Genomic DNA, 27,439 nt, shown 5'->3' with positions numbered 1-27,439 from the left:
ATACCAGTTCTCAACTTTACATTTTTATTAATCAATCAATCAATTAATGTTTATTTATATAGCCCAATATCACAAATGTTACATTTGTCTCAGTGGAATTCACAGTTTGTACAGAATATCAGTATGACAATACGACACCCTCTGTCCTTAGACCCTCACATCGTACAAGGAAAAACTTCCAGAGAAAACCCACAGTTTAAAGGGGAACATGGGAGAAACCTCAGGGAGAGCAACAGAGGAGGGATCCCTCTCCCAGGACGGACAGACGTGCAATAGATGCCGTGTGTAAATTGAGAAGATAATACATTTGCAACATAGGTAGTCCAAATGTTTGGAAATGCATGTGTGTATAATAGGAAGATGAATCCACGAGGATATCCATCCAGGACTTATGATCCAGGACCACAGCCACGACTCAAGATCCAGGACTCGCGATCCATGACACAGGACCGCAGGATCATCCATGACTCCGGATCCCGGCGTATATAGACATCAAAAAGAAAGAAATTTGGGGAAGCTGGGTTAATCGGAACATGAGAGTACACAGGTATAGACAGAGAGAAGGAAGAAGTAAGATGTCCCCCGACAAACTAAGCCTATATCAGCAAAACTAGGGGCTGAATCTAATCAGCCCTAACTATAAGCTTTATCAAAAAGGAAGGTCTTAAGCGCACTCTTAAAAACGGATAGGGTGTCTGCCGCCCGAACACAAACTGGAAGCTGATTCCACAAAAGTGGAGCTTTATAAGAAAAGGCTCTGGCTCCCATTGTACTTTTAGAGACTCTAGGAACAACCAACAATCCTGCATTCTTGGAACGCAATGCCCTAGTAGGACAGTAGGGTATAATGAGTTCTTTAAGGTAAGATGGCGCCTGCCCATTAAGGGCTTTGTAGGCGAGAAGAAGAATTTTAAATTCTATCCTGTGTTCTATAGGGAGCCAGTGTAAGGCAGCCAGAACAGGAGTAATGTGGTCCCTTTTCCTAACTCTGGTTAGTACACGAGCTGCAGCATTTTGAATCAACTGAAGCGACTTGACTGACTTCTTGGTACACCCTGATAATAAGGAGTTACAATAATCCAGCCTTGAAGTAACAAATGCATGGACTAGTTTCTCTGCATCGTTTTGAGGCAAGATATGCCTGATTTTTGCAATGTTACGTAGATGGAAGTAGGCGGTCCTTGAAATTGATTTTATGTGGGTGTTAAAGGATAAATCCTGATCAAATATAACACCAAGATTCCTTACAGTCTCACTGGAGGCCAAATTAATGCCATCCATAGTTAATATATCTTTAGATAATTTGTTTCGTAGATTCTTCGGGCCAAGTACAATAACTTCAGTTTTGGTCGTGTTTAACATCAAAAAATGTAAGGTCATCCATGTTTTTAAGTCCTTGAGGCAGTCTTGAATTTTATTTAGATGATTAATTTCATCAGGCTTGATTGATAAATATAGTTGAGTATCATCCGCATAACAATGAAAGTTTACAGAATGATTCCTTATAATATTGCCTAACGGAAGCATATATAGTGTGAACAAAATAGGTCCAAGCACTGAGCCCTGTGGCACTCCATGGCTAACTTTGGTTTGAATGGAAGATTCATCGTTGACACGTACAAACTGAGAGCGTTCAGATAGATAGGACCTAAACCAGCCTAAAGCAGTTCCCTGTATGCCAACTAAGTGCTCTAGTCTTTGCAATAGGATATCATGGTCGATAGTATCAAATGCAGCACTAAGATCGAGCAAAACAAGAATAGAGACAAGTCCCTTGTCTGAGGCTATTAGAATGTCATTTGTGACTTTAACCAGAGCTGTCTCTGTGCTATGATGTGTTCCAAAGCCAGACTGAAAATCTTCAAATAAATCATAGTTTTTTAAGTAATCACACAGCTGTTTTGCGACTGCTTTCTCAAGAATTTTTGAGAGGAACGGGAGATTAGAAATAGGTCTATAGTTGGCTAAAACCTCTGGATCGAGATTGTGCTTTTTAAGAAGCGGTTTTATCACTGCTACTTTGAATGATTGTGGAACATAGCCTGATAATAAAGACATATTCATAATATTTAATAAAGAAGTGCTAATTAATGGAAAAACTTCTTTTAACAGCTTAGTTGGAATCGGGTCTAAGATACACGTTGATGGTTTAGAAGAGAGAATCATTTAATTTAATTGTTCAAGGTTTATGGCTGAAAAGCATTCTAGTTTACTATCTAGTGTAATATTAGAACTTACGTTTCCGGGAGCTGTTGATAACACTATACTGGTCAAAGGCAAGAGGTCATTCATTTTGTTTCTAAGAGTAATAATTTTATCGTTAAAAAAGCACATAAAATCATTACTACTGAGTGCTATGGGAATAGAAGGCTCAGTCGAGCTGTGGCTCTCTGTCAGCCTGGCTACAGTGCTGAAAAGAAATCTTGCATTTTTCTTATTCTCATCTATTAATGAAGAGTAGTAGGCTGCTCTCGCTTTACGCAGTGCTTTCTTATATTCATTGAGAGTAATATGCCAAATTAAATGAGATTCTTCAAGTTTAGTGGAACGCCATATCCTTTCAAGTTGTCTCGACTTTTGATTTAATTTGCGGGTTTCGGCATTATGCCATGGAGCTAATCTATGTTGTTTTATTTTCTTCTTTTTCAAAGGAGCAAGAGAGTCTAATTTTATTCGCAGCGCATCTGGAGCACTATCAACAACATGATCAATTTGGGGTGGTGTACATTTTTTATAAGTTTCCTCCCTTACATGCAGTCATGCTATCGAGTTAAGTATTGGTGGAATCTCTTCCTTAAATTTGGCTATAGCACTAACAGATAGGTTTCTGCTGCAGGAGCTTTTGGCTAATGCTTTGTAGTCTAGTAACAGTACTTCAAAAGTTACTAAGAAATGGTCGGATAAAGCAGGATTATGCAGTTCGACTAATAGTTGCTCAATTTCAATACCATAAGTCAGAACAAGGTCGAGGGTGTGATTATAGCAGTGGGTTGGTTTATTTACACTCTGACAGAAACCAACAGAATCTAATATAGAGTTAAATGCAACAGTAAGGCTATTTTTATCATCGTCAACATGAATATTAAAGTCACCTACGATAATTACTTTATCTGTTTTAAGAACCAAAGCTGATAAAAACTCAGAGAATTCTGATAAGAATTCTGAATAAGGACCTGGTGCACGGTACACTGTAACAAATAAGATTGGCTGCAAAGTTTTCCAGGTCGGATGCGTAAGACTAAAAACGAGGCTTTCAAAGGAGGTATAATTTAATTTTTGTTTAGTATTGATAAGTAAACTTGAGTCAAAGATTGCTGCAACTCCACCTCCTCGGCCCGTGCCTCGGGCAATATGAGTATTGATATGGCTGGGTGGAGTGGCCTCATTTATACTGACATATTCTTCATGTCTCAACCAAGTTTCAGTGAGACAGCATATATCAATATTATAATCTGATATTAAATCATTTACCAATATTGCTTTAGATGCTAGAGATCTTATGTTTAAGAGACCACATTTAATCTTCCTGTTTTGTTGCACTGTAGTAGTTGTTACATTTACTTTTATTAGGTTATTATGTATGACACCTCTATTAGGTTTTACCTTAAATTGTCCTTGGGCAGACACACACACCGTTAATATTGGGTATTTTATTGGGTTCGGGATTCCTATGGATGACTGCCTAGGAGAGAGCGCAGAGAAGTGTGTCAGACTGCGACTCTGCCTCCTGGTCTCAACTCCAGTTTGTCATGGATTAAGTCCACAAAGCCCTGAAATGTTTGCCGAAATGAGATTTGCACCTTCCAAAGTAGTCTCTCTTAATCAGACCAGGTTTTCCCCAGAAGGCTGTCCAATTATTTACGAAGCCCACATTGTTTGCTGGGCACCACCAAGACATCCAGCGCTGAAATGATGACATGCGGCTATACATGTCATCATTGATCAGATTGGGGAGGGGACCAGAGAAGATTACGGTGTCCGACATTGTTTTAGCATAACTACACACCGACGCCACATTAAGTTTGGTGCATTCTGATTGGCGTAAACGAACATCATTACCACCGACGTGAATAATAATCCTACTGTATTTACGTTTATTTTTAGCCAGCAGTCTAAGATGCTCCTCAACGTCGCCCGCTCTGGCCCCCGGAATGCATGTGACTGTGGACGCTTCGGTCTCTAAATTCACGTGTCTCATAATAGAGCTACCAATAACCAGAGTTGGCTTCTCAGCGGGTGTCTCGCTGAGTGGGGAATATCTGTTAGATACGTGAACGGGTTGGTGGGGACCTGCGGGTTTCGCGTTATGCCCCTTCTGAACAGTCACCCAATCTGCCTGCTGCTCGGGAGTTGCCGGGGGACGGCTAAGAGGAGCTACCTTTTGCCGGTCCGCACCGGCTAACATGGGCTTTACTGTAGCTGAGTTATTTTCTAAGATGCGGAGCCGGGCTTCTATGGCTATGATTCCCGCCTCCAACCTAACAACTATACTACATTTAACACATGTATCGGTACCAGTAAAGGAGGTAGGGAAGTAACCAAACATGAGACCGTTAGAGCAGGAAATAGCACCCGAGGGTGGGGAAAGAGCCATGGCTAGCTATCAAGCTAAAGTAGCTACCGTTAGCAAACCCGAAAAGAGTGTAGGCAACTGTGGAGTTACAGTCGCTAAGAGAAGGAGAGTTGTGAGTGCTTAAGCTGTAGTAACGTGTGATTACAACGTCAGGCAGTTGCCGTGATCAAGAGTTTTAAAACGATCGATTAAGTTAAGATAATAAGCTATCAGCAACAGAACAGGCACACGGGATACCCGGAGATGACAACAACAACCGGAAGTTTACAACATGCTTACCGCAATAGTGGTCCGTGTAGAAACAACCATTAAGCAGGGATTTCAGGTTCGCTTCACAGAATACTCCGGGGAAATGGCACTGTGTATATTGCGCCTTTTTTTGCTTTTGGCCGTTTTACTGTAAGGACCAGAGAAGGAGACACACAGGCATGATTGAGTTCCCTACTGCAGAGGGCCACAAGATTGACTAATTGTCAAAGAGTCATTTTCGTTCCTACCCTCACCTATGGTCATGAAGGATGGGTCATGACCGAAAGAATGAGATTGCGGATACAAGCGGCCGAGATGGGGTTTCTCCGCAGGGTGGCTCGTGTCTCCCTTAGGGATAAGGTGAGAAGCTCGGTCATCCGGGAGGGACTCGGAGTTGAACCGCTCCTCCTTCGCGTTGAAAGGAGCCAGTTGAGATGGTTCGGGCACCTAGTAAGGATGCCACCTGGGCGCCGCCCTAGGGAGGTGTTGCTGAACCTGCTGCTCCTCACAGAGAGAAGAGGGAAGAGGCTGTGTGAATTACTTTACATTGTGGATAAGGGTGGATAGCCCCCATTGTTCTGTGTGTCAAAATGAAAGACAGCCCACACACCTATCAATCATCAAACCGTGGGGTCTTATTTCATTACCCGTTGATTTCTATCAACACGTAATGTTGGATCCATGGATATATAAAGAGAAGTTCTACCACAAAAGTATTCTCCGTCGGGACTTCCTGCAACAACACCACGCCGTTATCGTGATTCTGATTGGTCAGAAGACTTTAGCAAAGATGTTTTATTGAGAAGACGATCACTATGTGACAAAAGTTTTCAAAACCGTTTCTAGTCTTCGGCATTTCCAGACAAGTGGCTACTGAAATCAATCTTGCTGCTGTCTGTCCAATTTACTCTGCGCGAGTTGGCGGACTTTTTTTTGCCTACTTTAACATCATTTTTCATTGTGGGGTTAAGCCATTTCTAGGTATGGCTGTAGCCTAGCCCAGCCATACCCTGGAGGCGCATCTGCACTTTGCACATAACTCACGGTAGTGATCTTTTATACTTCATGCACAAACTAGATATCATATGAAAGCTGAGAGTCCACACATTTTATTGGTGTACGTTTCATCACTGTGCGATCAAAACTCACTCTTAACCCTGTGTTCTATGCTAAATAAAAGAACATTGTACCTCAATCAATGCATTCTAATAGCGGGTACATTTTAGCAGGGGGGAAATCGCAACATCTGCAAGAAACAGCGTCTGAGGGCTTCTTGACATTTAAAAACCTATTCATGTGTCATACCCACTTAACTGGAAGAAACTCAGCTATCAGACGATATTAACCATTTTTAGAAAAACAAAACATAAGGGTAATAACAAAGGCTCTGAATTAACCCTGAGCGAAAAAATGCTAACACCCTTAGCACGGAACTCACGTTAAAATACCCTTATTACTTATCGTATCTGCACAAACAAGATGTCGATTAGCAAGCTGAGATTGCACAGATCCAACAGGTATTGGTATCATTGCTGACCGATCCGAACTCGCGACATGAGAAGCTAACAAAGACATCACACCACGTAGCATTAATAATAATAATAATAATAATAGATTTAATTTGTTAGCGCTTTTACAGGTGCTCAAAGACGCTTTACAGATAATAGTGAAGAGAAAAGAAAAGAGAAGAAAGGAACAACAAATAAATATATGGTTAAAGTTGAAGTCAAATAATACAAAAACAATCACACATTAAAAGCCAGATTGAAGAGGTGAGTTTTTGTGAGTTTTTTTGAAGGTGGTGAGGTCGGTGCAGTCTCTGATGGGTTGTGGGAGTGAGTTCCAGAGGGAGGGGGCAGCGACGGAGAAGGCTCTGTCCCCCCAGGTCCGGTGATTGGTGCGGGTGGGGATGGATAGGAGGTTAGCTTCTGATGAGCGGAGGCAGCGGGAAGGGGTGTGGTGGTGCAGCAGCTCTGTGAGGTAGGGGGGGGCCTGGTTGTTGAGGGCTTTGTAAGTAATGAGGAGGACCTTGAAGTGGATTCTTTGACGGACGGGGAGCCAGTGGAGGTTCTGGAGGATGGGAGTGATGTGGTCTCGAGAGCGGGTGTGGGTGAGGAGGCGGGCAGCAGAGTTCTGGAAATGTTGGAGTTTATTGAGGAGGTTGGATGGTATGCCGTAGAGGATGCTATTGCAGTAGTCGAGTCGTGAAGTGATGAATGCATGAATCAGGATTTCAGGAGCAGAGGAGGAGAGTGATGGGCGGAGACGGGCAATGTTTTTGAGGTGGAAAAAGGCGGTCCTGGTGATGTGATTTATGTGGTGGTTGAATTTGAGCTGACTGTCGAAAATGACTCCGATGTTGCGGATGTGATGGGGGGTAGATAGAGTGTGGCTGTCAATGGTGAAGTTGAAATTCTGGATGTCTTTGATACGGGATGGGGGGCCGATGATGATGATGTCTGATTTGGCACTGTTCAGTTGGAGATAGTTTGTTTGTATCCATGCTTTTATTTCTGAGAGGCAGTTGGTGAGAGTGGAGTGTGTTGTGGGGGTGATGGTTTTTGTTGAGATATAAAGTTGGATGTCATCGGCGTAGCAGTGAAATTGAAGGTTGTGGCCACAAATTATTTTGCAAAGAGGGAGCATGTAAAGGATGAAGAGGAGGGGGCCAAGCACCGAACCCTGGGGGACGCCTTGGGACAGAGGAGCAGTGGAGGAGTTGCCGTTGTTGATAAACTGATGTCTGTCGGTGAGGTAGGATTTCAGCCAGGAGAGTGCAGTGTCGGTGATGTTGAGTGATGATTCAAGGAGGGACAGCAGGATGGTGTGGTTGATGGTGTCGAATGCTGCAGTGAGGTCGAGGAGGATGAGGATGTTCAGGTTGCCGGAGTCAGAGGAGAGGAGGAGGTCGTTTGTGATTTTCAGAAGAGCTGTTTCTGTGCTGTGTTTTGATCGGAAACCGGATTGAAATGGCTCAAAGAGGTCATTGGAGCTGAGGTGGGATTTTAGTTGTGAGGCAATGACACGTTCAAGTATTTTTGACAGAAAGGGGAGATTTGAGATGGGCCGGAAGTTGGACATGATGTCAGGTGTGAGTCCAGGTCTTTTGAGAATCGGTGTGACAGCAGCCAGTTTGAGAGAGTGAGGAACTGATCCAGATCTGAGGGAGGAATTAATGATGGTGGCGAGGAGTTGGGAGATGGCAGGGAGGCTCTCTTTAACAAATTTGGAGGACATTGGGTCAAGTGTGCAGGTGGAGTTAATTCCTGTCATGAAGTGGGACAGTTGCATGGGGGTCACAGGGGAGAAGTGGGACAGGGGCTGTGAGGTGAAGGGGGGGGAGCCAGGAGGGGAGGTGGTGGGTGCTGATGAGGGTGTCAGATTGCTGTAAATGTTGCTGATTTAGGTTTGGAAAAACGAAAGGAAGGAGTTGCACTGTTCGGTGGTGAAGGACGAGGTGGCGTTGTCACAGGGTTTGAGAAGTTTGCTGATGGTGGAGAACAGACGCTTGGGGTTGCTGGAGCCAGACTGAATGAGTTGTGAGTAGTAATTAGACCGGGCTGCTTTGAGTGCATTACTGTACTGCTGGAGATAGTCTTTGTAGATTTGAAGATGGACTGTTAGTGTGGTTTTCTTGTGTTGGCGTTCAAATTGAAGTTTCCTTGATTTGATTTGGTGGAGTTTGGGGGTATACCAGGGGGCAGAGTGTATGAAAGAGACAATTTTAGTTTTTGTGGGGGCCAGTTCATTGAGACAGAAGGAGAGGGTGCTGTTATAATAGTCCACAAGTTCAGATGGGTTTTAAGAAAGTGGGGGGGGGGGGGAGACAGACATCTTGCAGATAATGGAGGCAGTGATTGCTGAAGGTGAGATGAATTTGAGGTTTCTGTAGGTCATTGTGCGTTTTTGCTTTTGGGCGGGGATGGGGATGTTGATGTCCATGATGATGGCCAGGTGATCAGAGACGTGGAGATTGAGGTTAGATTAGGTAGCCAACAAGGCAATATGTCTTACCTTTGTTGTTTTCTGATCAAAAATGGTCTTCAATGGCATTAAAACGATGAAAACGCTGCTGAAGGTTAATCCATAGGTTAATCCAATGTGTTTGTGTCACTTTGAAATGATTTCTGATAATCCATCAGCAATAAAACTAGTTTTCAGAATTCATAGCGTAAGATAGGTTTCGCTTTGGGCAAACTGCGTGCACATAGCTCTCATTTTTCAATGGTAACGTGTGTGTGTATGTGGAAATTCCCCTTTGATTCTATTGGCTCTAACGGTTCAAAAGAGATGTCAATCATGAAAATCGACCAATGGGTTCCAGAGAAACGGCAAATACACCCATTTCCACCCAAATGAGCCCAGAGGTGGGTTTTTTTTTGCTAAGCCTCTCTAAAAAGGTCAAATGTCACTTGTTTTGCATCAATCTTGATACACGGCACTTATTATATGTTATAGTTTGGATTCCTAAAGCTTTTAGTCTACTATCCCATCATCCAAGGGTGGTTTTCACTTTAAGTGATGGTTTATTTTTGGACGGACACTATAATTTACATTTTCTTACTATGTTCAATCTGAATTTACTTTAAAATAAAACAAATCTATATTGATTCTGACTTTTCTACATCCAACTCACAGGTTTATCATTGGTTTGAGAAAAAAGATGATTAATTTACCCCTTTTAGAAGGGAAGTTATTGTCATTTGTTCTGGGAATGTCATTTTCGAGCTTGAGGCCTGAAAAACAGGCTTGCGGCTTAACAGGTTAAAGTCTCACTCACTTGCTCACTTCTTTCCACTTTTCCTTATCAGCCCTGTAGTATATAACCGTCCCCACCTTATCCATACCAGATTGCTGTTACGTGCACTTGCTTTCCAGTTCCTTGGACCATTGACCTATACCCTTTAGCCCTATACCAATATTGAGATGGAAATTCATTTTTAAATAACTGTAACCTTCTTAGAGAGAGAGATTATCACAGGCCATTAGGAATGTCGACTCAATATGCTCTTCCTGGACTATTATAGAGGAAATCACATATACATCAACCAAAGAAGTGCACTACAAGAAGAGGATCATTGCCAACATATAATTCCTATCCCCTGCTTTACTACTCCCTCTATCCTTCCTACTCCCTGTCTCTATGTCATATCCCCTCCCTCTGAGTTAAACCCTGCCCTCCCTCCTAACCCTCAATCCCCCTCAATGTGTTCTGCCCTAAGCAAACTTCTCTTCATAAGACCTGTCTGTTCACAAAGAAAAACTGTGAAACTCTTGAGCCCGACCACAGAGAAGGCCATGGAATTCCTGTCCAGTGGAGAGTTTGTTGGTGTGAAACATATCCTCATCTACAGCTGATGACATGACCCCACCAGGAGAAACAGTGTTATACCCACAGCACTTTGACTGCTGACAAAAAGAGCCATTGAGGACTTCCCACCTTATTAAGTAACAATATCCACATATTCTCTAGGTCAGACGTTCAGACGGAAACATTACTCCCACTAATAACTTTAACTTTATGTGCCCATCTCCCTTATGTGGCACACCAAAGTGGAATTAATTACCAGCATCTGTTTGATCACATCATCCCACTGACAGAGGGGTAAAACTTATAGCACAAAGCCTCAAAGAGACAGCTCTGACCATGGACCTGTTTCCTCTATCTCCTCAAGCAGTTTTAGAATGTGCTTGTTAAAAACAGTCAAAACTAGGGATGAATCAATGCATTGGCTGAACTTCGACATTGGATTTTAGCCTCATTTTCAGTGATCGGCAATAAGGTGACATGCAGTGATTTCAGTAGCTGTTTAGCTTTATCTTTGAAGCATCTGTTTTGCTTAGCTATGTGACTTGGTACCGTCTCAGAGGTTGCCTCCATTTTTTCTTTTAAAGACAAGAAATCTGTAATCGTTCCATCATTTTGAATGTTTAATAAACTGACTGAGGGGGATGTATCAAAAGTAATTCAGAGGGTGTCTCCTCTCCTCTGTGAGATGCAGCTGCTGCAGAACAAGCACGTGCTGCAGGATCTACTTCCTGTTAATCACACTTTTTTTAAATGCTTGGTACATGAAATTCAACGTTCAGAGAGTATTGCCTTGTTCTGATCACTTTCCTGTTTTCCAAGGACCAAAGAGGTTGAACGACAGGGCTGCCTTACACGGTGCCAGACTGTATCATTTCATCTTATACTCAGTCACAAACTCGTTCACCAATGTATATGCCTTCAGCAGCAATTTAGGGTTCAGTGTCTTGCCAAAGGACACTTAAGCATGGAGTACTCCAGATCAGACCTTGCATATTCTGGTATATTATTCTCTGTACCGCCTGAGCCCCTGCCAAGAAAGAAGTCCCCCCACTCAGCTGACCCTTAGTTCACTTTCTGACCCTGTTCTGCCATTCTGCCAACAAAGAAATCAACATGTGGTCATGCCAATAAAGCCTTTCAATTTGATTTAGAGAAAGGTAGAGAAAGAGTTGGGTCTAGGTCGACACAAAGAGATCAAAGCTGTGATCATTAAAAAAGAAAATAATTTGGAATTCCAGGTGAAGTGGCTCTATAAAAACCTGGGCCATTTCTGTCTGTAGGTCACAGTTTGAAAAATTCAAACAAAGAGACCTTACTAGAGGGCCTTACTGTTTACCAGGCAAGGGCTGTGAGTCACACACATGCCTGCAGCAAGGCATGAAAGCGCACACACACACATCTCCAAAAGCCTCCTCTACTGCTTTGTTTTGACTAGAGGTTGGCCCCACAGAGCCCCACTGGAGATAGCATAGTAGGAAGAAGTGCAGAGTGAGAGAGAGGAGGAAAAACCCCAGCAAGGTTACATACCTTATAGCAATTTGTGGCTTTTGTGGCTTATGCCTTCCCGTAAATGAAACTGTTCACCTTTCTGTGGGATACACATGCCACTAAAAAAAACAAAGGAATGCACCAATTGTAGGGGTATAACGTTTCACAGAATTCACAGTTCGGTATGTACCTCGGTTTGGGGGTAACGGTTCGGTAAGGGTTCGGTACAACAAGAAAAAGCAAAAAAAAGTCCCAAATGCATAATTCCAGGTTTGTTATTATTTTTGAACAGTAGTGCAAGTTTCAGTATAAAACTAAGGAACTCTAACATTTTGAATAATTAACTGTATTACATAGTTAAAAACAAAACACAAACAGTACCACACACACTCAGATGGCCATATTTCCTATAATGGCTGATGTCAAACAAAAAGGTGTCATCAAGCTGTAAAACTAAAAAGAATATCTTGAAAATATTACATAATAAGTGTTTCAGGGGCGCATAGCCGCTTCCGTTATTTATTTTTGTCTCTCGACTTTCATGTCTATTGGCTTCTTAAAAACAGCAGGGATAAGCTGTTGAACTGCTGTTGTCTTTTGCCAGGCTCCGGTGATTGGCAAATCTGGGTGATGCCTTCTGATATGATTTAGCATGTTTGGCGTGTGTTACCATTAGGGGTGTAACGGTATTCGTACCGAAAATATTCGGTATGGGCCCTTTCTTTGGGTCGGTACACATGTGTACCAAAGTATATATATAACGTTAAACGTGAAAAACGTTTTGAAAGTAATCTCAGGTGCTGCGTCGCAGCATTCAGTGTAATTTGCTCACATTGCAAGTCATTTCACGAGAGGCATACTATGCGAGCTGGTCACAGGGATGCGTCCAAATTTAGTCAGTAATTTGAGGAACTGTCGAAATGGCGAACGCAGATAAAGTTGAGCTTGAAAATCCTCCAGCATCATTGAAGTCTCCCGTTTGGGAACATTTTGGTTTCGCAGTTACATACAAGGATGACGGACAAAGACAGGTGGACCGAACCAAAGTTGTTTGTCGGCATTGTTCAACTAAAATTGGTTACGCGGCTGGCAATACATCAAACTTGCACACTCATTTGAAAAGGCATCACCCGAACGTGACTGAAGTGCAAACCCAACACTAGCATTTAAGCCTCTACCACTCGCAAAAAGTGCAGTGCCATGTTAGCAAAGCGGTACCTGGCTGTATCTGCTACCTCTGTCCCTACCGAGAGGGTGCTCTCCACAGAAGACAGACATTGTTGTTAGTGCCAGCAGATCTGCCCTTTCAGCAAGCAATGTGGACAAGTACATTTTTCTTTAAAAAACCATGAACATACAATGACAAGCAAGCAAGTCCTAATGTCAAGCTGGCTGCTTAGGTGAGTACTTGTACAGTACAGTTCATGTACAGATGATTTCAGTTTATCGAAATGCTGCACCTTAATGTTTATTTTATTATATTTGGTATGTATTTGGGTGAATACATTATTCAAAGTTTAATAATAATAAAAATATATATATATATATTTTATGTTTTGTGATCATCAGGCAAGAAGCAGCAACATGTAGCAATAGCAAGTGAACACAGCAGTGGCAGGAGCAGCATAGCGAGGCAGAGGCAGGAAAACCTGGCAGCTTTAGAGCGGCATGTTTAGGAGAATGTGTTTGGTTGGTTGTAAGAGGGACGAGGTGCGTCACGTGTTAATGTCTGATTGGTGCTCGAGTTGACTGCCTGAACTAGCCCACAGGCTTCGCCCCATATATTGAAGCTGTGATCAGGAAAACAAAACAGTGGAATTCCGATGACACCAATATATAATGAAGGAGTTCTATTGGGAGAAGACAACTACAAGGATTCCAAGCCATTCACAATGCCACCATTGTTATTGTTTTAATTGAGAGAGCCGTTGTGGCAAAATATTTTTATTTGAGAGCAATGATTTCAAAAGTTGAAATATGACTTTACGTTAATACCAGCTGAAACCTTGTGTTGCTTATTTTTTTGCTTCATCAGGTTCCAAGCTGAAGTAGAATTTTAACTCAACATACACAACATACAGTTTCAACAAAGAGTTTGAACAGTCGCATGCACTCATTATAATAGTGTTAGTGTGAATAAGATAATCTCAAAAATACTGAATCTGCTTGTGTTAACACAAATGCGATTCAACGCTTAATCGCTGAACCACCAATAATATTATGAACCACTTACGAGTGTTGCTCTATAGGTAATAGTGGTCTATACAGGTTTTGAGCACCAAAGGAAGCCTCTTCACCATCTGCTGTTTTGTGCAGAGCAGATAGTGAACTGCGGGTCTTTAAACATTTCTTTGTGTCCTCACAGAGAGTTCAGAAGACTGAGACCGGCAGAGAAGCCTCTACAGACAACATGTCCACCACCATCATCAGTCCATCCTGCAGGCAGGAGAGAAGAGGCAGTTTCTTCAAGGTACAGAAACTCAAATCATTCTATCTATGAGGCTAAATTATTTCTGCAGACAGACATGTGAAGACAGAAGCTCTTAGCCATCCTAGTTAACATACAAATCCCTGACTAAGGTGAGCAGTTGTCCTGCTTGATGCAGGACGTCAGAACAAAACTCAAACACCATCTGTTCACTCAGGCCTTCAGCCCCAGCTAAAATGCAGTACCCAGCAACCAGTTTTTCAACCTGTGTGTCTGTATGATTATTATGACTTAATTATCTCCCTATCTACGCTCTATCTAAAGCGTCCTTGGATTTCTTGAAATGCGCTATAAAAATCTAAATTATTATTATTATTAACAGTGTCAGACTTATGTCATGATAGTCTTAGAATATTGTCAGAAAATTATCCTTGACTAGGTTGACCAACTGACCGGCTTAATGCAAGAATGTGGGGTACCATTATTGTAGTCCCGCATATCCAATCCAATCCAATTCAACTTTATTTATATAGCACTTTGAGACCAAAGTGCTGTACAGAGAGATAAGCTCACAAAACATAAAATCATAATGCATATTGAGACCTGCATTTGGGTTGGCAATAGTTTCAAAAGTAAAACCACTGCAGGACATGCTATTTCAGATGGATAGTGTTTTCTTTTAATTCAGTATCGATAACATCTCCCAAATTGTCCCACACACATACTCTTTGTCCCACATCTGGTCACCCTATCCTTGACAAATATGAAAAACACTTCAGGTAAGGAAATGGGTTTGGGGTGGGGGGCTCAGAAAACCCTTCAGTTACAGGCTTAGTCGTGTAGAAGAATAAAGAGGAGGATGGATGTGGAGACGGCCCTCTGTCTTTTGTCTTCCTGTCAGTTCTCTCCCGTCCGACGATTGTTTTGTTATCAGAGCTGCCAAGTGAAAAACACGGATCACAGAGGTTTTAATGTGAACACAAACCATGAAAAACCCAAAGCATACCATCACAATATTCTCTATTGTTCACTAGCTGAAATGAAGCTGCTTACTGTGCTTAACTAGACCGTTCAAAGACTTGCCGACCACTTCAGAGGATGTGTCACTGTAATAATTACAGGCCTGTCTTAAACCCACGGCCTTTAAGAGTAAGCACACCTCACAGTTAGCCTGACCGTTAAGTCAAACCGTGGTAACTTGAGCAGATCAGCTGATTGCAAACAATATGTCTACACCTAAAGTTACATAAATAAACAAACATAAACTGTAATTAGTAAGGGATAATGTGCAGCAAGGTGGTCATTAATGAAAACAAAACACAGACATGGTGATCAGTATCTTGAATCACCATGAATGTGTTTGTTTTTTCATAAATACTATTTGTGTTTTTATAGTTGTTCCAGTTGTCGGCAGGAATTTACCTCAAACACTCATGCTTATAGTTTTTCCCATTAATATTTTCAAGCATACTATTATTATAATTAAATCTGTACTGCATCCAAATATGATCATGCCAATGAAGCCTTATACATTTAGAAAAACGTTTTTATAAAAACCAAAAGGAAGTCCAATTCTTAAAATGGAATATCATTCTCTGTCTGTACAAAGGAAAAATAATCCAGTGCACAACATAGAATGTTAAGGTCGAAGTCCAGATTGTAAATCTTCTGAGTTGTTATCCTCAAATGTGCCTTTGACAAATTAAATGAGTCAACATTTGTGATTTCCTTTGAAACAGCTGAGGTAATAGTTTCCTCTCTGCTTAAAGCAGCTGATGTGATGTTACCCAACAGACACATTTCCCAACTAGACAAGTAATCGGGAAACGAAACAAATGACGGCAGTTTAACACTGAAAAGAATCAGACTAAATCTGTTTTCAAAGAAATCGTTTTCTTGCACTATTCCTATTAAACAATAGATGAGTCCAATGTCCTCCGAATAGAGGTGCAGATCTTGCTATCCAGGCAAAATAGGAGAGCGGAGAGAATGCAGCTTTTTGGGGAACCGGTGAACCAGGAAGTGACCATCCAATAAAGCCAGCCTCTCGTCTCCAGATATGCCAAGCTAACCACAATACTTCCTGTTCCTTTTTATTGGGAATCTTTGTTTCATTACGTACTAATTTTCAATTTGTATATTCTTGCTGGACTTAAAAAAGCCGATTGATGCTTGCCTCGCCAAGTTCTAGTTAACCTGAAAGCCTTCAGCCATGAAGAGGCTGTGCTAAAACAGATCAGCTATTCAACTAAAATAACATTTTGGACCAGTTGCTAGAGGATTAAAAATATCTTGCTATGTGTGTTTAGAGGCAGTGAACTGGTCAGGCAACACACATGGTCTTAGGTCTTGCATTCAAATGCCACAAAAATGGCTAAGGCTACGTTGGTGTGAAAAACAGATGGGCAATAAATGATGGAAACTGGGATCTGTGGAACTCTGTGATTTAATGCAGCTGAGTAAGGACTAGACAATATATCAATATTATGATATGAAACTAGATTTTTCAATTTTCTCCATATCACCCATAATTTTGTATGTCTCTTGTCTCTCTATCGTGCTTTTATTAATTGTTTCCTGCAAGTGTTCCTCTTGAGAAACTGTGGTTAGTGAGAAAGTCAGTGGGAAGAGCTTTGGCTTGGGATAGTTTTGTCTTTTACACGTATGAAACTTTAAGCTTGCAGAAGTGAGAACCCGTCATTACCTAAAAAAAACTAAATACAGTAGAAGCGCCTGAACACACTCCTGTGGGCTGAAAACACCTCCAGATAATAATATTTTGAACTCATCTCTGAACTTTCCTCAAAATGAGAGTGTTGTTTCATGTGTGTCCTTGTAGCTTATTGACTCATTTGCCGTGGAAATTGGCACGTTGAAGAAGGAAATGGGAAAGAAGACTGAGCCTGCGGAAGGAGACCCGCAGACAGATACACTGCTTGGGTAAGCTCTTAAGGTGGCGTATACACATTTGTTCAGGTTGTGTGTGTGTGTGTATATGTGTTTATGTGTCTCACATCCAGATCCACAGGGCCATCTCCCAAAATCCTTAATGTCATGCACTGCTATGTATTTTGGTGGAATTTGTGATTATCTGTAGTGTTTCCAAAAAATCGTAAAGTCTGTCACTAGCTTAAAGTAAATACAAAACGTAATGCTCTTGCTTTCTTTTACAGAGAAATTGCTGTTTTCTTCCAAAAGTAAAGTCATTATTAATAGAGATACATAGAAGTTAGTCTGATATACATTTGCTGCAATACTCAGGGGTGATATAAGTGCATTACAGAGATTGTATGATTCATATTTGTTCTATCTTTCAGACTGGGCGAAGAGGTGCAAGGTCTCTTCCTACAGACTTCCCCCTGCGCTGGGATCAGATCTGGGCTGGCTGGAGCCAGAGATTCGGGCTACGATTCCCTCCGTCGGCGTCTCACTGTTCTGGACAGACTGGTTCACACACACGCTGTGTGGCTGCAGCTGGGCCTCAGCCACCGGGAGGCCACAGACATCCTGCAGAGCCAACCCGCTGGGGTGAGAGAACAGCAGCCACTGTGACTCCTCTACCACACTGTTTACTTAAAGCTTTTACTTTGGTGTTAACGTTCATTGTTGTTGGAACAATGACTCAAAAAACGAGTTAGTATAATATAATATGATACAATAGTAATGGTATATTTTACATCATTGACTGCTTTCTCTAACAATGACAAATTAACTGTTAAAACAATTGATGGGATATAACATTACACTAAAGAGGCACTAATTAGGCTGTTTTCACTTTCCGGTAGTGTGTTATATACATTTATGTGTATGTAAATGGTCTGCAAAGGCTAAAATCCCTATGTTCTCTCCAGAGGGTGTTTCTCTCTCCCCCCCCCCCCTGCCTGAAACTCCTCTATTGGACTCCTTTGTTACCTCACATAACATAATGACATCGCTATGTAACTGTTACGCCCCACCCTTAAAAATGGCCCTATGGGGCTAACAAAATTCCACCACTGACCCAAATAGAACACGAAAGACACCTTTAAAATCATCAAATCCATAGGATTTATTATAACCAACACATCAAATGTTTAACTATCCATCCTAGGATGAGAGGCAGAAACACAGCAGTCCTGCTGCTGCACTGGAGCTTTTAAGCACTTCCTTCCCGAGGTGCACCTCGTCTGAACCTCGTTACAGCAATGCAGCACACCTGGGTAGAGGAACCAAAGGGAAAAAGAAACAGGGAATACATACAGCCGTAAAAGTAACACTCAATCTTCTATTGGCTAGCACTCCCCTCACATTGCACTTGATAGGCTAAGGGGCAGGACATTTCTGACACATCTCTAAGTTGTTAACCAATCACAACAGAGCCGGCCGGCTAACCGATCAGAGCAGACTGGGCTCTGGTTTCAGACAGAGGGTGAAAAGAGGTGCTGCAGCACAGGCAGTATGAGTACAACAAAGAGCTTTTTGAACTTTAAAGGACTGAGACATGTCCCAGTAGAGACACTAAATACAAATATGAACCTGAAAATTAGCCTAATATGTATTTTTTGATCATTACAAAATATTTTAAATGCTATTCAATAATATATGTATTATTGTCATAGAGATAGATGGCTAATAATAGATTATGCTATCAAATTAAATCATCTTTAACCCATTCCAACAACAGAGTTAATTTAAGTGATATACTGTAGGTTGGCCATTTTATCTAACAGAGGTAAAACATGGTCATCACATTGAATCAACTATTGCTAAATCCTGATTGGTGCGTGAAAGCAAATGAGACAACCTTTTAATAATTGAGCGCTATTCTCTTGAAACGATAGTGGTAAGCCCAAGACAATAATCTCTTAAAAGACACTTACGTCATAAACACATTGAATGACGCAGTTTCCCTATATGTTTTGATGGATATTTCCTGTCCTGGTCTGCAGTCATTCGTGGTGAGGAAGTCCACCAGCCTGCAGAGAAAAGTAATATCCCTACGTATGAACAAAGACTCTGCGGTCACCGTCAAAGACTTCCCTGTGAAGGAGAGCCAGTACAGTAAGCCTCTGTTTATTTCTTCTCTTTGTTTTTTTCTTGGCATGGAGCAGCCAATCAGGTGTCTTCTTCTTCTTCTTGTGCTCGCACCAAATGCAGAGCGAATTTGAAATTGGACCACCAGATAATATATGTTTGTATGAAGCACACTGAAATTATTTCAGATCAGGGTAAATGAACTTTGTTTTGTGTTAACCCACCACAAATCCTACAGTAAAACAACATATAAGAAAGTGTAATGGAACTAGAAAATGCATTTCCTGCAGAAAATGCGTGTGAATGCTGTAAACTGTGAACATTTGTTGCTGAATTTAGCAGAAAATGCAGAAAAAGCTGAATATGTTATTAGTTTAATGAACTAAGTGTGTTGCTGAACTTAGCAGAGAAATGCAGAAAAGTGAAATGATTTGAATCAAATTGTTACAGCTCAAATGCATTGCAATGACTTTGTTGGAAACTTGAGAGTGAAATGTTAAACTGGAAGAGGAGGGAAAATAGTGAAGAAGCTTAATATTTAAAAGAAAAGGTTTAAAAAAGGTATAAACAACAACATGTATAGCCTCAATGTCCTGAAATAGCTGAATAAGTTAATAGTTGAATGGTTTCTGCAGCTGAAAGTAGGCTGAAGGAGTTAGATATTAAATGTAATATTAGCAACCTAATTTGGTTTATGACACATCACGATGACATTGTCTGTTACCGATGTTTTTTGATCACCAGCAACATTTATGGAAACACTATCCTGTGTCAGCCCGTCCAGAGCTTTATCTTGGAGGACAGGATTTCCTGCAAACAGACAACAGCCTGGAGCAGGGGGGGGGTTGTAATAGCATTAGGCCCCTGCTGAGTTAGCTTAGCTCCCCTCTCTTTCCCCTCTCCTTCTGGGTGCTGTACTATAGTCAAGTCTGGCTTACTGACTTGGCTGTGAGGATGCACTAAGTGAATAGTTGGCAAAAGAATCATAACCAATAAATAATTCTGGTCAACATGATGTTTTCTTTACATTCACCTTTCATCATCTATACAGTATTCCGGAGCTGTTGTTCCAGAGCTACATGATTATCTTATCTAATGTGTCAGAGGCTTCAGAATACTATATCCCAACTTCTGCCTACATGATCATTGCAATTATTATATCACTAAATCTTTATTCTTTGTCCTGTTTTATTTTCCGCTTCTTGAATCACAGGCTATTTCCTAAAGCTGTGATCAAACTCATCACTGATGTGTCTTCTCCCTGTACCTGTATGTTCTGAAACTTTGGCACCAGACTGGAATTGCCAAGTGCTTTCAGTACCTATTGAGATTATGTGCTGCTGGGAATCTCCGCCCACTACAGCCTTTACTGTCATTTATCTTGTTTGTTGACTATTGGTAAAGGTGTGGACTAAGGACGTCACTTTTATTACCTGAGGACAGTCATCCGTTCTTAATAAGTCAGTGTCACTTCCAACACATAATGTCGCCCTCCATGCATTGACAGTAATTGTAGTCATTTAAACTGAAGCAGTTTGATTTGAGAAATTAGCCAAAGGAAGCAAAGGAATAAAAATGGTTAGTAAAAAATGTTCTGTGCTCCTGCAGCGTTCTCCCTGATGGGGTCAGGCCTGAGCTTTGCAGACCTTTTCCGTCTGGTGGCGTTCTGCTGCATCAGCAGGTGAGTTCATAACTCAGAATTACTCATGGTCACACAAAGACATCCAAACCACACTGATGTGCACAATATCTCATTTATAGGTATAATACATAACTAACAAAAAAGGTGATTTACAATCATCCTTCTATGAGTCATTCAAACCGGTTTAGAAATCATAGAAACCCTCAGAGCTAGTCTGAGAATGATCACAAGTATCAAAGTAATCCAGTGATGGCTGTCGAACAGACATGGCTACAGAAACAGAAACGACATCTAGCTGAGGATACTTGTGATGGTGCCAATTCAATCAATGTATGCTTATAATGTCACATCAACATGGTTCTTATATCTGTGGGACACTCACTCTCCTCTACTCATTCAGGTTCCATCTAAATACTGTTTCATTGGTGTGTAACAGGGGTGTCCAAACTACGGCCCGGGGTCCAACTGCGGCCTATTGTCCATTTTGAATTTGCTGTCAGGAAATTGTAAGAGTATAATGGGATATGGCCCACACCTGAAACTTGTGCTTATCTTAAATTGCACTTCTTAAATATATATGTAAACATATGTGACACAGTAGTATTTGTGTGTTAATGTGCCCAATTTTCAAATAAATTCAGTCAATTAAAGTAAAAAAAAAAAGTTTGCTAAAAAAAACAGCCCAATAACTTATTTGCATAGAAAGCTTGAAATATACTTTACTATTTCCCCTTATTATAAGCAATCTGAAGCTTTTTTTAAGTGATTAGATGCCAACACTTTTTGTAACAAAATAAATAAAACCTGATGGAAGGCTGTTTTCTCTCTTAAAGGATTTTAATTATCAAGAATAATGTATTTGATTGATTATGCTTATGTGGCCCTCAGTCAAAACAGTTTGGACACCCCTGGTGTATAAAATAGGTCGCTAAATACAACACACAAAATACCTAATGTGAGTATAGATTTATTAAATTAAAATCTTAAAAGTCCTCATAATCACATGTTGCTACGGAAGAAGATTAGGGCCACGTCAGAAAGAGTTCTGAACAAAAGTGGGAGTGGGGGGGGGGGGGGGTTTCTGAGTTCTATCTCAAAAAGGAAAAGATTCACTTACATATTAATACTATATAATATTCATAAATTATTCAAATACAAAACTTAATTTCCCCCGGGATTAATAAATTATTTTTTGATTGATTCACTTTTGGTTAGATCTCAAAAGATCCTGTTCCGTATTTTTCAAAATACTCACACAGTGTTTATTTCCCAAGAGAATATATTAATGTTTTACAGTATAACTCGAGTATATGATGTGTTTTTGTGTAGGTTTTACACAAATCATAACAAAAGCAAAGAAGGAAGTAAAAAAAGCAACAACTTTAACCTTTATTAAAACAAGGAAGTACAGATGTATTTTTGTATCACAAAGTTAAAATAGAAATGTGTGAGTAACTATTCAATAGAACATAACGCAACTGATGCCTCTCATGATTACAACATTATTTTTGCAGGATTTGATTCCAACAGGAGACACTTAGGTTATTTTAGTACACTCACTTGTTTTGGAGCAGTGGCATATATTGAAATGTACGGCAGAGGATTCGGCCACATTTTAATTTAGATTTTTAGATGTGACAATAATCTTGACTTTATTCTGATAGTTCTGAGAGAAAGTCAGGATTCTGAGAAAAATCTGATTGATTTTCTTGCACAATTCAATGTAATAAGAACTTTGACATTTTCTTGACGTTTTTTCTCATAATTATAACTTAAATCTTACAATTCTGACTTTAGTCTCAGAACTAAAAATGAAATCACTTGCCTCATCTGTAACTCATTTAAATTCAAACTTTTTCAGAACACACAACCCACACATTAAAAAACTGTTCTATAGTGCTGCTAGGGGTAAAATAAAAAGGTTTAAATCACTCTGCTTCAAATGTGACCCTTATTTCACACGTATGTCTTTTCTTCGCCTTGTCATTTCCTTAATAGTTCCAGTATATAATAGTTAGGTGGTAAAGAGATTATATGCATTACAAATCTGTCAGGTAAAATGCTTTGGCTTCCCTTGCCTCAGGCCTTTGGAAAGCTTGTAAAAGTTCCTCAGGGAGGAAAGCAGCAGGGACACATGTCACCCTCCAGCTGTGTGGTTAAAGTCACTCAACACACCCAGGTTCAACCTCTCTTCCAATCAAGTGACTCACACACTTTTTGGATTAGACTCAGCCCCGCCGCCATTCTCTTGAATTTCCTTTCGTCTGTTTACCAGCTCTTTCTCCCTTTCACTGGATCTTTTCTCTCAGGGACGTGTTGCCGTTCACTCTCCAGCTCCCAGAAGTCATCGCATCAGCCAAAACATCTGCTGACCTCGAGGAGGTTGCTAAACTTGGAGCAGGTTTGTTCTCTTATTTAAATGTATTAGTGCGTTAGGGATGTGCTCCTGTTGCTGCAGCTTGGGTTATGAATGTTGTGCACGTTTTCACGCTAGCAATACTACAGTCTATGCATCAAGAGTGCAAAAGATCCCAGCTTTGATGAATTCTGGACTCGGAACCAGTCTCTGAGAGCCCTGAGAACTTGGGTGATTTGTTCTGCTCTTTAAGTTTTAGTCAGGACTCAGGCGGCAGCGTTATGAATGAGTTGTCACATGTTTTAAATATGCTGTTGCAGTTATCATGAATATGTAAGACATATGCATGAACGAGTTTCTCTAGCTCTTCTTGAGACATGAGTCTTTTCAGTCCGGCTATGTTTTAGTGGTTGTAGTATGCTGACTTTGTAATAATATGGGTTTTGAAATGTAGGTCATAGTCCAGAACTACACCAAGATTCTGATTGGCTGATGCCTTAAACATAATTGGTGTAATTATTTATGATTTTGCAACAGTTGATTTGTATAGTTCCCTCAGCCTCTTTTCAGAAAAGCCTCTATTCAGCAAAAGAGTCTTTAACTCCACCCAACATCTGTTGTGTGTAAACATTGTTGAGTTTTTTATTTTTTCCCCCCCGAGGTATGGTAAATCCATTTCAACCCGCCCCCCTTCCATCGGTCTTCTCACAGTCTTAGCCAAATATCATTGGACCTTTTAATTAATAACATCCAACACTCTAAAATAAAACATGTCTGTTTTGAAGAGTATCTCAAATCTAACAGGAGCAGACATTATTGTCTACCTGTTTAATGTTTTAGGGCAAGAATCAGTTTAATGCACTTCAGTGGAATTATCTTTCAGCCCACTTCCCTTTTCACAGCCCACCCATTGACCTTTTTGCCCCTTTAGCCTCGCGTCCTGTGACTCAGCTCTGAGCTTGCATGTATAGGTCTACATCTCTATTCTCTTCCTGTATTGTGTTGTTCAGTCTCTCTTTCATTCATAAAAGGCTTCTTGTTTAGTGAGTTGGCACAATGGTGCTTTTTGTGTCTATGAAGGTGCTTCAGCAGCAGTGAATAGTGGCGGTTGTGACGTACATACGGACATCATCAATGGCTGGGAAAGATCAGAAAAGAGTGCTGTTGACTCATGTGGCTCTCCACCTGTAAGGGGAGTTTGGATTAGGACGCAGTTTATTATCTTTTGTGAGGCATTTTAAAGGCGTGTCTTTTGTTGATAAAGTTACAAGATTATTATTTTAAAGTATGAGAAGTTTGGCAGTGCCTTTTTAACCCACCATGATGAAAAAGTAGCTCCTTCCCCGAAACTAAACTTTATTCAGTGGTGGAATGTAAAGTACATAAGGACATTGCTTTTATTTTATTTCGTATATCATTTGAGGTAATTGTACCTTACCTGATTATTTGCACGTATTGATACCCGGCTACATTTTAAAGGCCAGTATTGTACTTTTTACTCTACTACATTTATTTGAAAGCATCAGTTACGTATAACATTATATATTCAGATTAATAGAGAATAAAAAAATGTTTTGATAAATAGATAACATTTGTATACATATAGGTTAAACTATGCAGCAGCAGTATACAAAGTAATACAATTAGTTCCCCTTTTAAGAAGCTGTGATACACAGTATATTATTATGTTATGGGCCATTACGCATTATGAGTACTTTGAGTTTAAACATTCGCTTTCATTTGACCTGTATTCACATAAATAAATAAAGAATACTGTGCATTGTTTTAACTACAAGGAGCACAATAGCAAAGGTCAGTCTGGCAAAAATCATTAGCTTCATCATTTAGCTGTGATAAGTGTTTCCCACAGACATACATGTATTGACTGACAGTGTCTGATTTTCCTTCTCTCTGTGGAGGCATGACGTGCAATACACAGCAGCTTTTAGGCATGATACAACTACTTTTTCCACTTGTTGCCAATTCTTAGTTTTCACTGGAAACGGGGCAGGCCCGTCATTGCTCCAGGCAGTGACGTAGCCCTGCTCTCTTCAATAGATGACAGGCACTGTCTATAATTGCTGCAAAATGAACAAAAGAATAATGCTTTAAATGCTGGTAAGTGGACCTTGATATGAGAAAATAAATGATGTTGACTATGACTTGTTGATGAGGATGTCTGCAAAATGAATGCACACCACTGTATTCATGGCTTTGTTTCTGCTGTTGCTCATCACTAAACTGCATGAAAGCAATACTATATTTAGCAACTTGTCAGTGCCACATTTTCAAAGACAATCTACTATTTTAATCACATACAGTATAATCATTGGTGGAAGAAGTATTCAGATACTGTTGAAAAAAAAAAAAAAAAAAAATGTCCTGCATTCAAAAATCCTAAGTATTATTATCAAAATAAAGTTTAAGTATAAAAAGTAAGAGAAGTAATTATGCAGAGAAAATCGCCTCCATATGTGAGATATTATTATATACGTATAACATGTTTAGATAATGTGGTTGCATCAGGTAGAATTTGACTCTTCTACACAAAGTTCTGTAACGAAAAATGATTTATTTGATAATTATTTTTTGTAGCTTGCACAGTTAGTCCACTGGTATAAAGCTCTGAAAAGTAGCTAAAGAACTTTAATAAATGTAGTGGCGTAAAATACATTATTTCCCTATAATTGTAGTAGAGTAAAAGTGTAAAGTAGCATTCAATTGAAATACTTAAAAGTGAAGTACTTAGTCATTTACCACCACTGCATATTGGAATATCCAGTATTTTCATAATCCCTTTACATATCCTTACATAACAAGATATTAAACTTGACAGCTGTCAATAGGGAATAATCTGCAATGTTAAACTGACATGCCAAGCTACATTTGTGTTGATATGATTTACCTCTCAGCTATCGTTTCCAACCTTTGAGATGAGACTTTTATCATATCAAATGTAATGGTGTGGTAAAGGGCATGCAGTGTGGTAATCAAGATAAAGCTACTTTCAACATTAGCATGCAGCAAGTATATGTTGGTTTGATGATTTCCCTTTTTTAATGTAATTTTTCCATAAGCCTGGTAAGTAATATTAATGCCAACTGCGCATGAAGCAAAGTGAATGACTTCGTCTTGTCTTGTATAAGCTCTGTCTATTATTGGCTGCAGTTCAGCTGTCATGCTAATGTGTTTGAGTTTCCGTAACTTAACCTTGACTTTCCCGGATCTCGATCAACCCAACCAAACCACATTCATTCAAGTGTATGAGTGTGTGTTTGAACAGCAGCTCATTACATAACTTGTGTATGCTAAACAGATGAATCAAAGTAATTACACAAAACTAGGTTTGTAAAGAAAACATTATGATATATATGTATTCAAAAGGATGACCTAGTATCCAGATGTATTCATTGTCCAGACAATTAGATTATACATGGACTAAATGCATGTGCTGTGTGTCTGAGAGAGGGGATGACAGGCAGTAGAATCTCCCTAGCTGGATTCGAACCCGGCTCCTCCCCACAGTGACCTCATCCCTCAACCTCATGGCCGGCCCTGTTGTGATTGGTCAACTGCTTAGAGATATCCCGCCCCTTAGCAAATCACCACAATGTGTTGGATAGTAGAAATGCGAGTGTTGTCACTATGTCATGGAAGTAAACAAAGGAGTTCAAAGGAGGGGGGTTCAGGCAGAGTGTGTGGGGGAGAAACTCAGGGATTTTAGCCTTTGCAGATCTACCTGCACAAAACATATAATACACACTTCAGAAAAGGGAAAACCCAAAACACATTACTGTATAGGGCCTTTTTTGAATCCTTCAACATAATGTTAAAAAAACACTATCATAATCAGATCATGTCATCCTGTGAAAGGGAGACGATAGTAAGAGTAAACAAAAGTAGTTTATAAGGACAGTAAACATGTTTTGGTTTGTCAGACAAGAGTGCAAGTGAGAGAACGAGAGACATCAACATGACACCAACTGAAAGGGAGGGAGGGAGGGAGGGAGGCGGGATCACTGAGCTAACAGCCTGCCCACACACACATTAACAGGAGTGAGTCATAATACAGATTGAACGTGAGTGAGCCAGAGAAGCCAGTCGAGTTTCAGCTTGTGTACACACTCTCACTTCAAAAGGATCAGAACTGTACAGAGAAGTTTTCCTGAGGTGAAATCAACAGCTCCTCTGTGTGCGGTCACAGTGAGTATTGTTGCTCTGCTCTCTGCTGTCACTGTGTGAAGGAGCTGCTCTGAGTCTGGTACTAGTTTTCCTCAAGCGCTATTGTTCCCCTCTGGTTGTGTCTGTCTTGTTTTGCTCTGTCTGGTACGGCTTGGACTCTAAAGGTTTCAAATATTCTTGTGTTGTAGTAGTATAGT

At 40.4% G+C, this 27,439-nt stretch overlaps 1 protein-coding gene across 2 annotated transcripts in view; it reads left to right on the top strand.

Annotated features, from left to right (window-relative positions):
- The window catches only part of LOC307042261 (ras and Rab interactor 2-like), a 50,209-nt gene that overhangs the window by 2,427 nt on the left and 20,343 nt on the right, over positions 1–27,439 (top strand). For both annotated transcript variants that reach the window (XM_079686057.1, XM_079686058.1), the window contains exons 2-7: positions 13,987–14,091; positions 16,889–16,989; positions 17,367–17,577; positions 18,978–19,089; positions 20,671–20,743; positions 23,014–23,105. In XM_079686057.1, the coding sequence (XP_079542183.1) occupies positions 14,032–14,091; positions 16,889–16,989; positions 17,367–17,577; positions 18,978–19,089; positions 20,671–20,743; positions 23,014–23,105 (649 nt within the window). In that variant the 5' untranslated portion in view covers positions 13,987–14,031. The remainder of the gene's footprint in view (positions 1–13,986; positions 14,092–16,888; positions 16,990–17,366; positions 17,578–18,977; positions 19,090–20,670; positions 20,744–23,013; positions 23,106–27,439) is intronic.

Source organism: Notothenia rossii, assembly GCF_949606895.1.
Source record: "Notothenia rossii genome assembly, chromosome: 6".
NCBI classification, from domain to species: Eukaryota; Metazoa; Chordata; class Actinopteri; order Perciformes; family Nototheniidae; genus Notothenia; species Notothenia rossii.
Note: the sequence above shows the minus strand (reverse complement) of the source record. Positions and strands in the feature narration are given on the sequence as shown.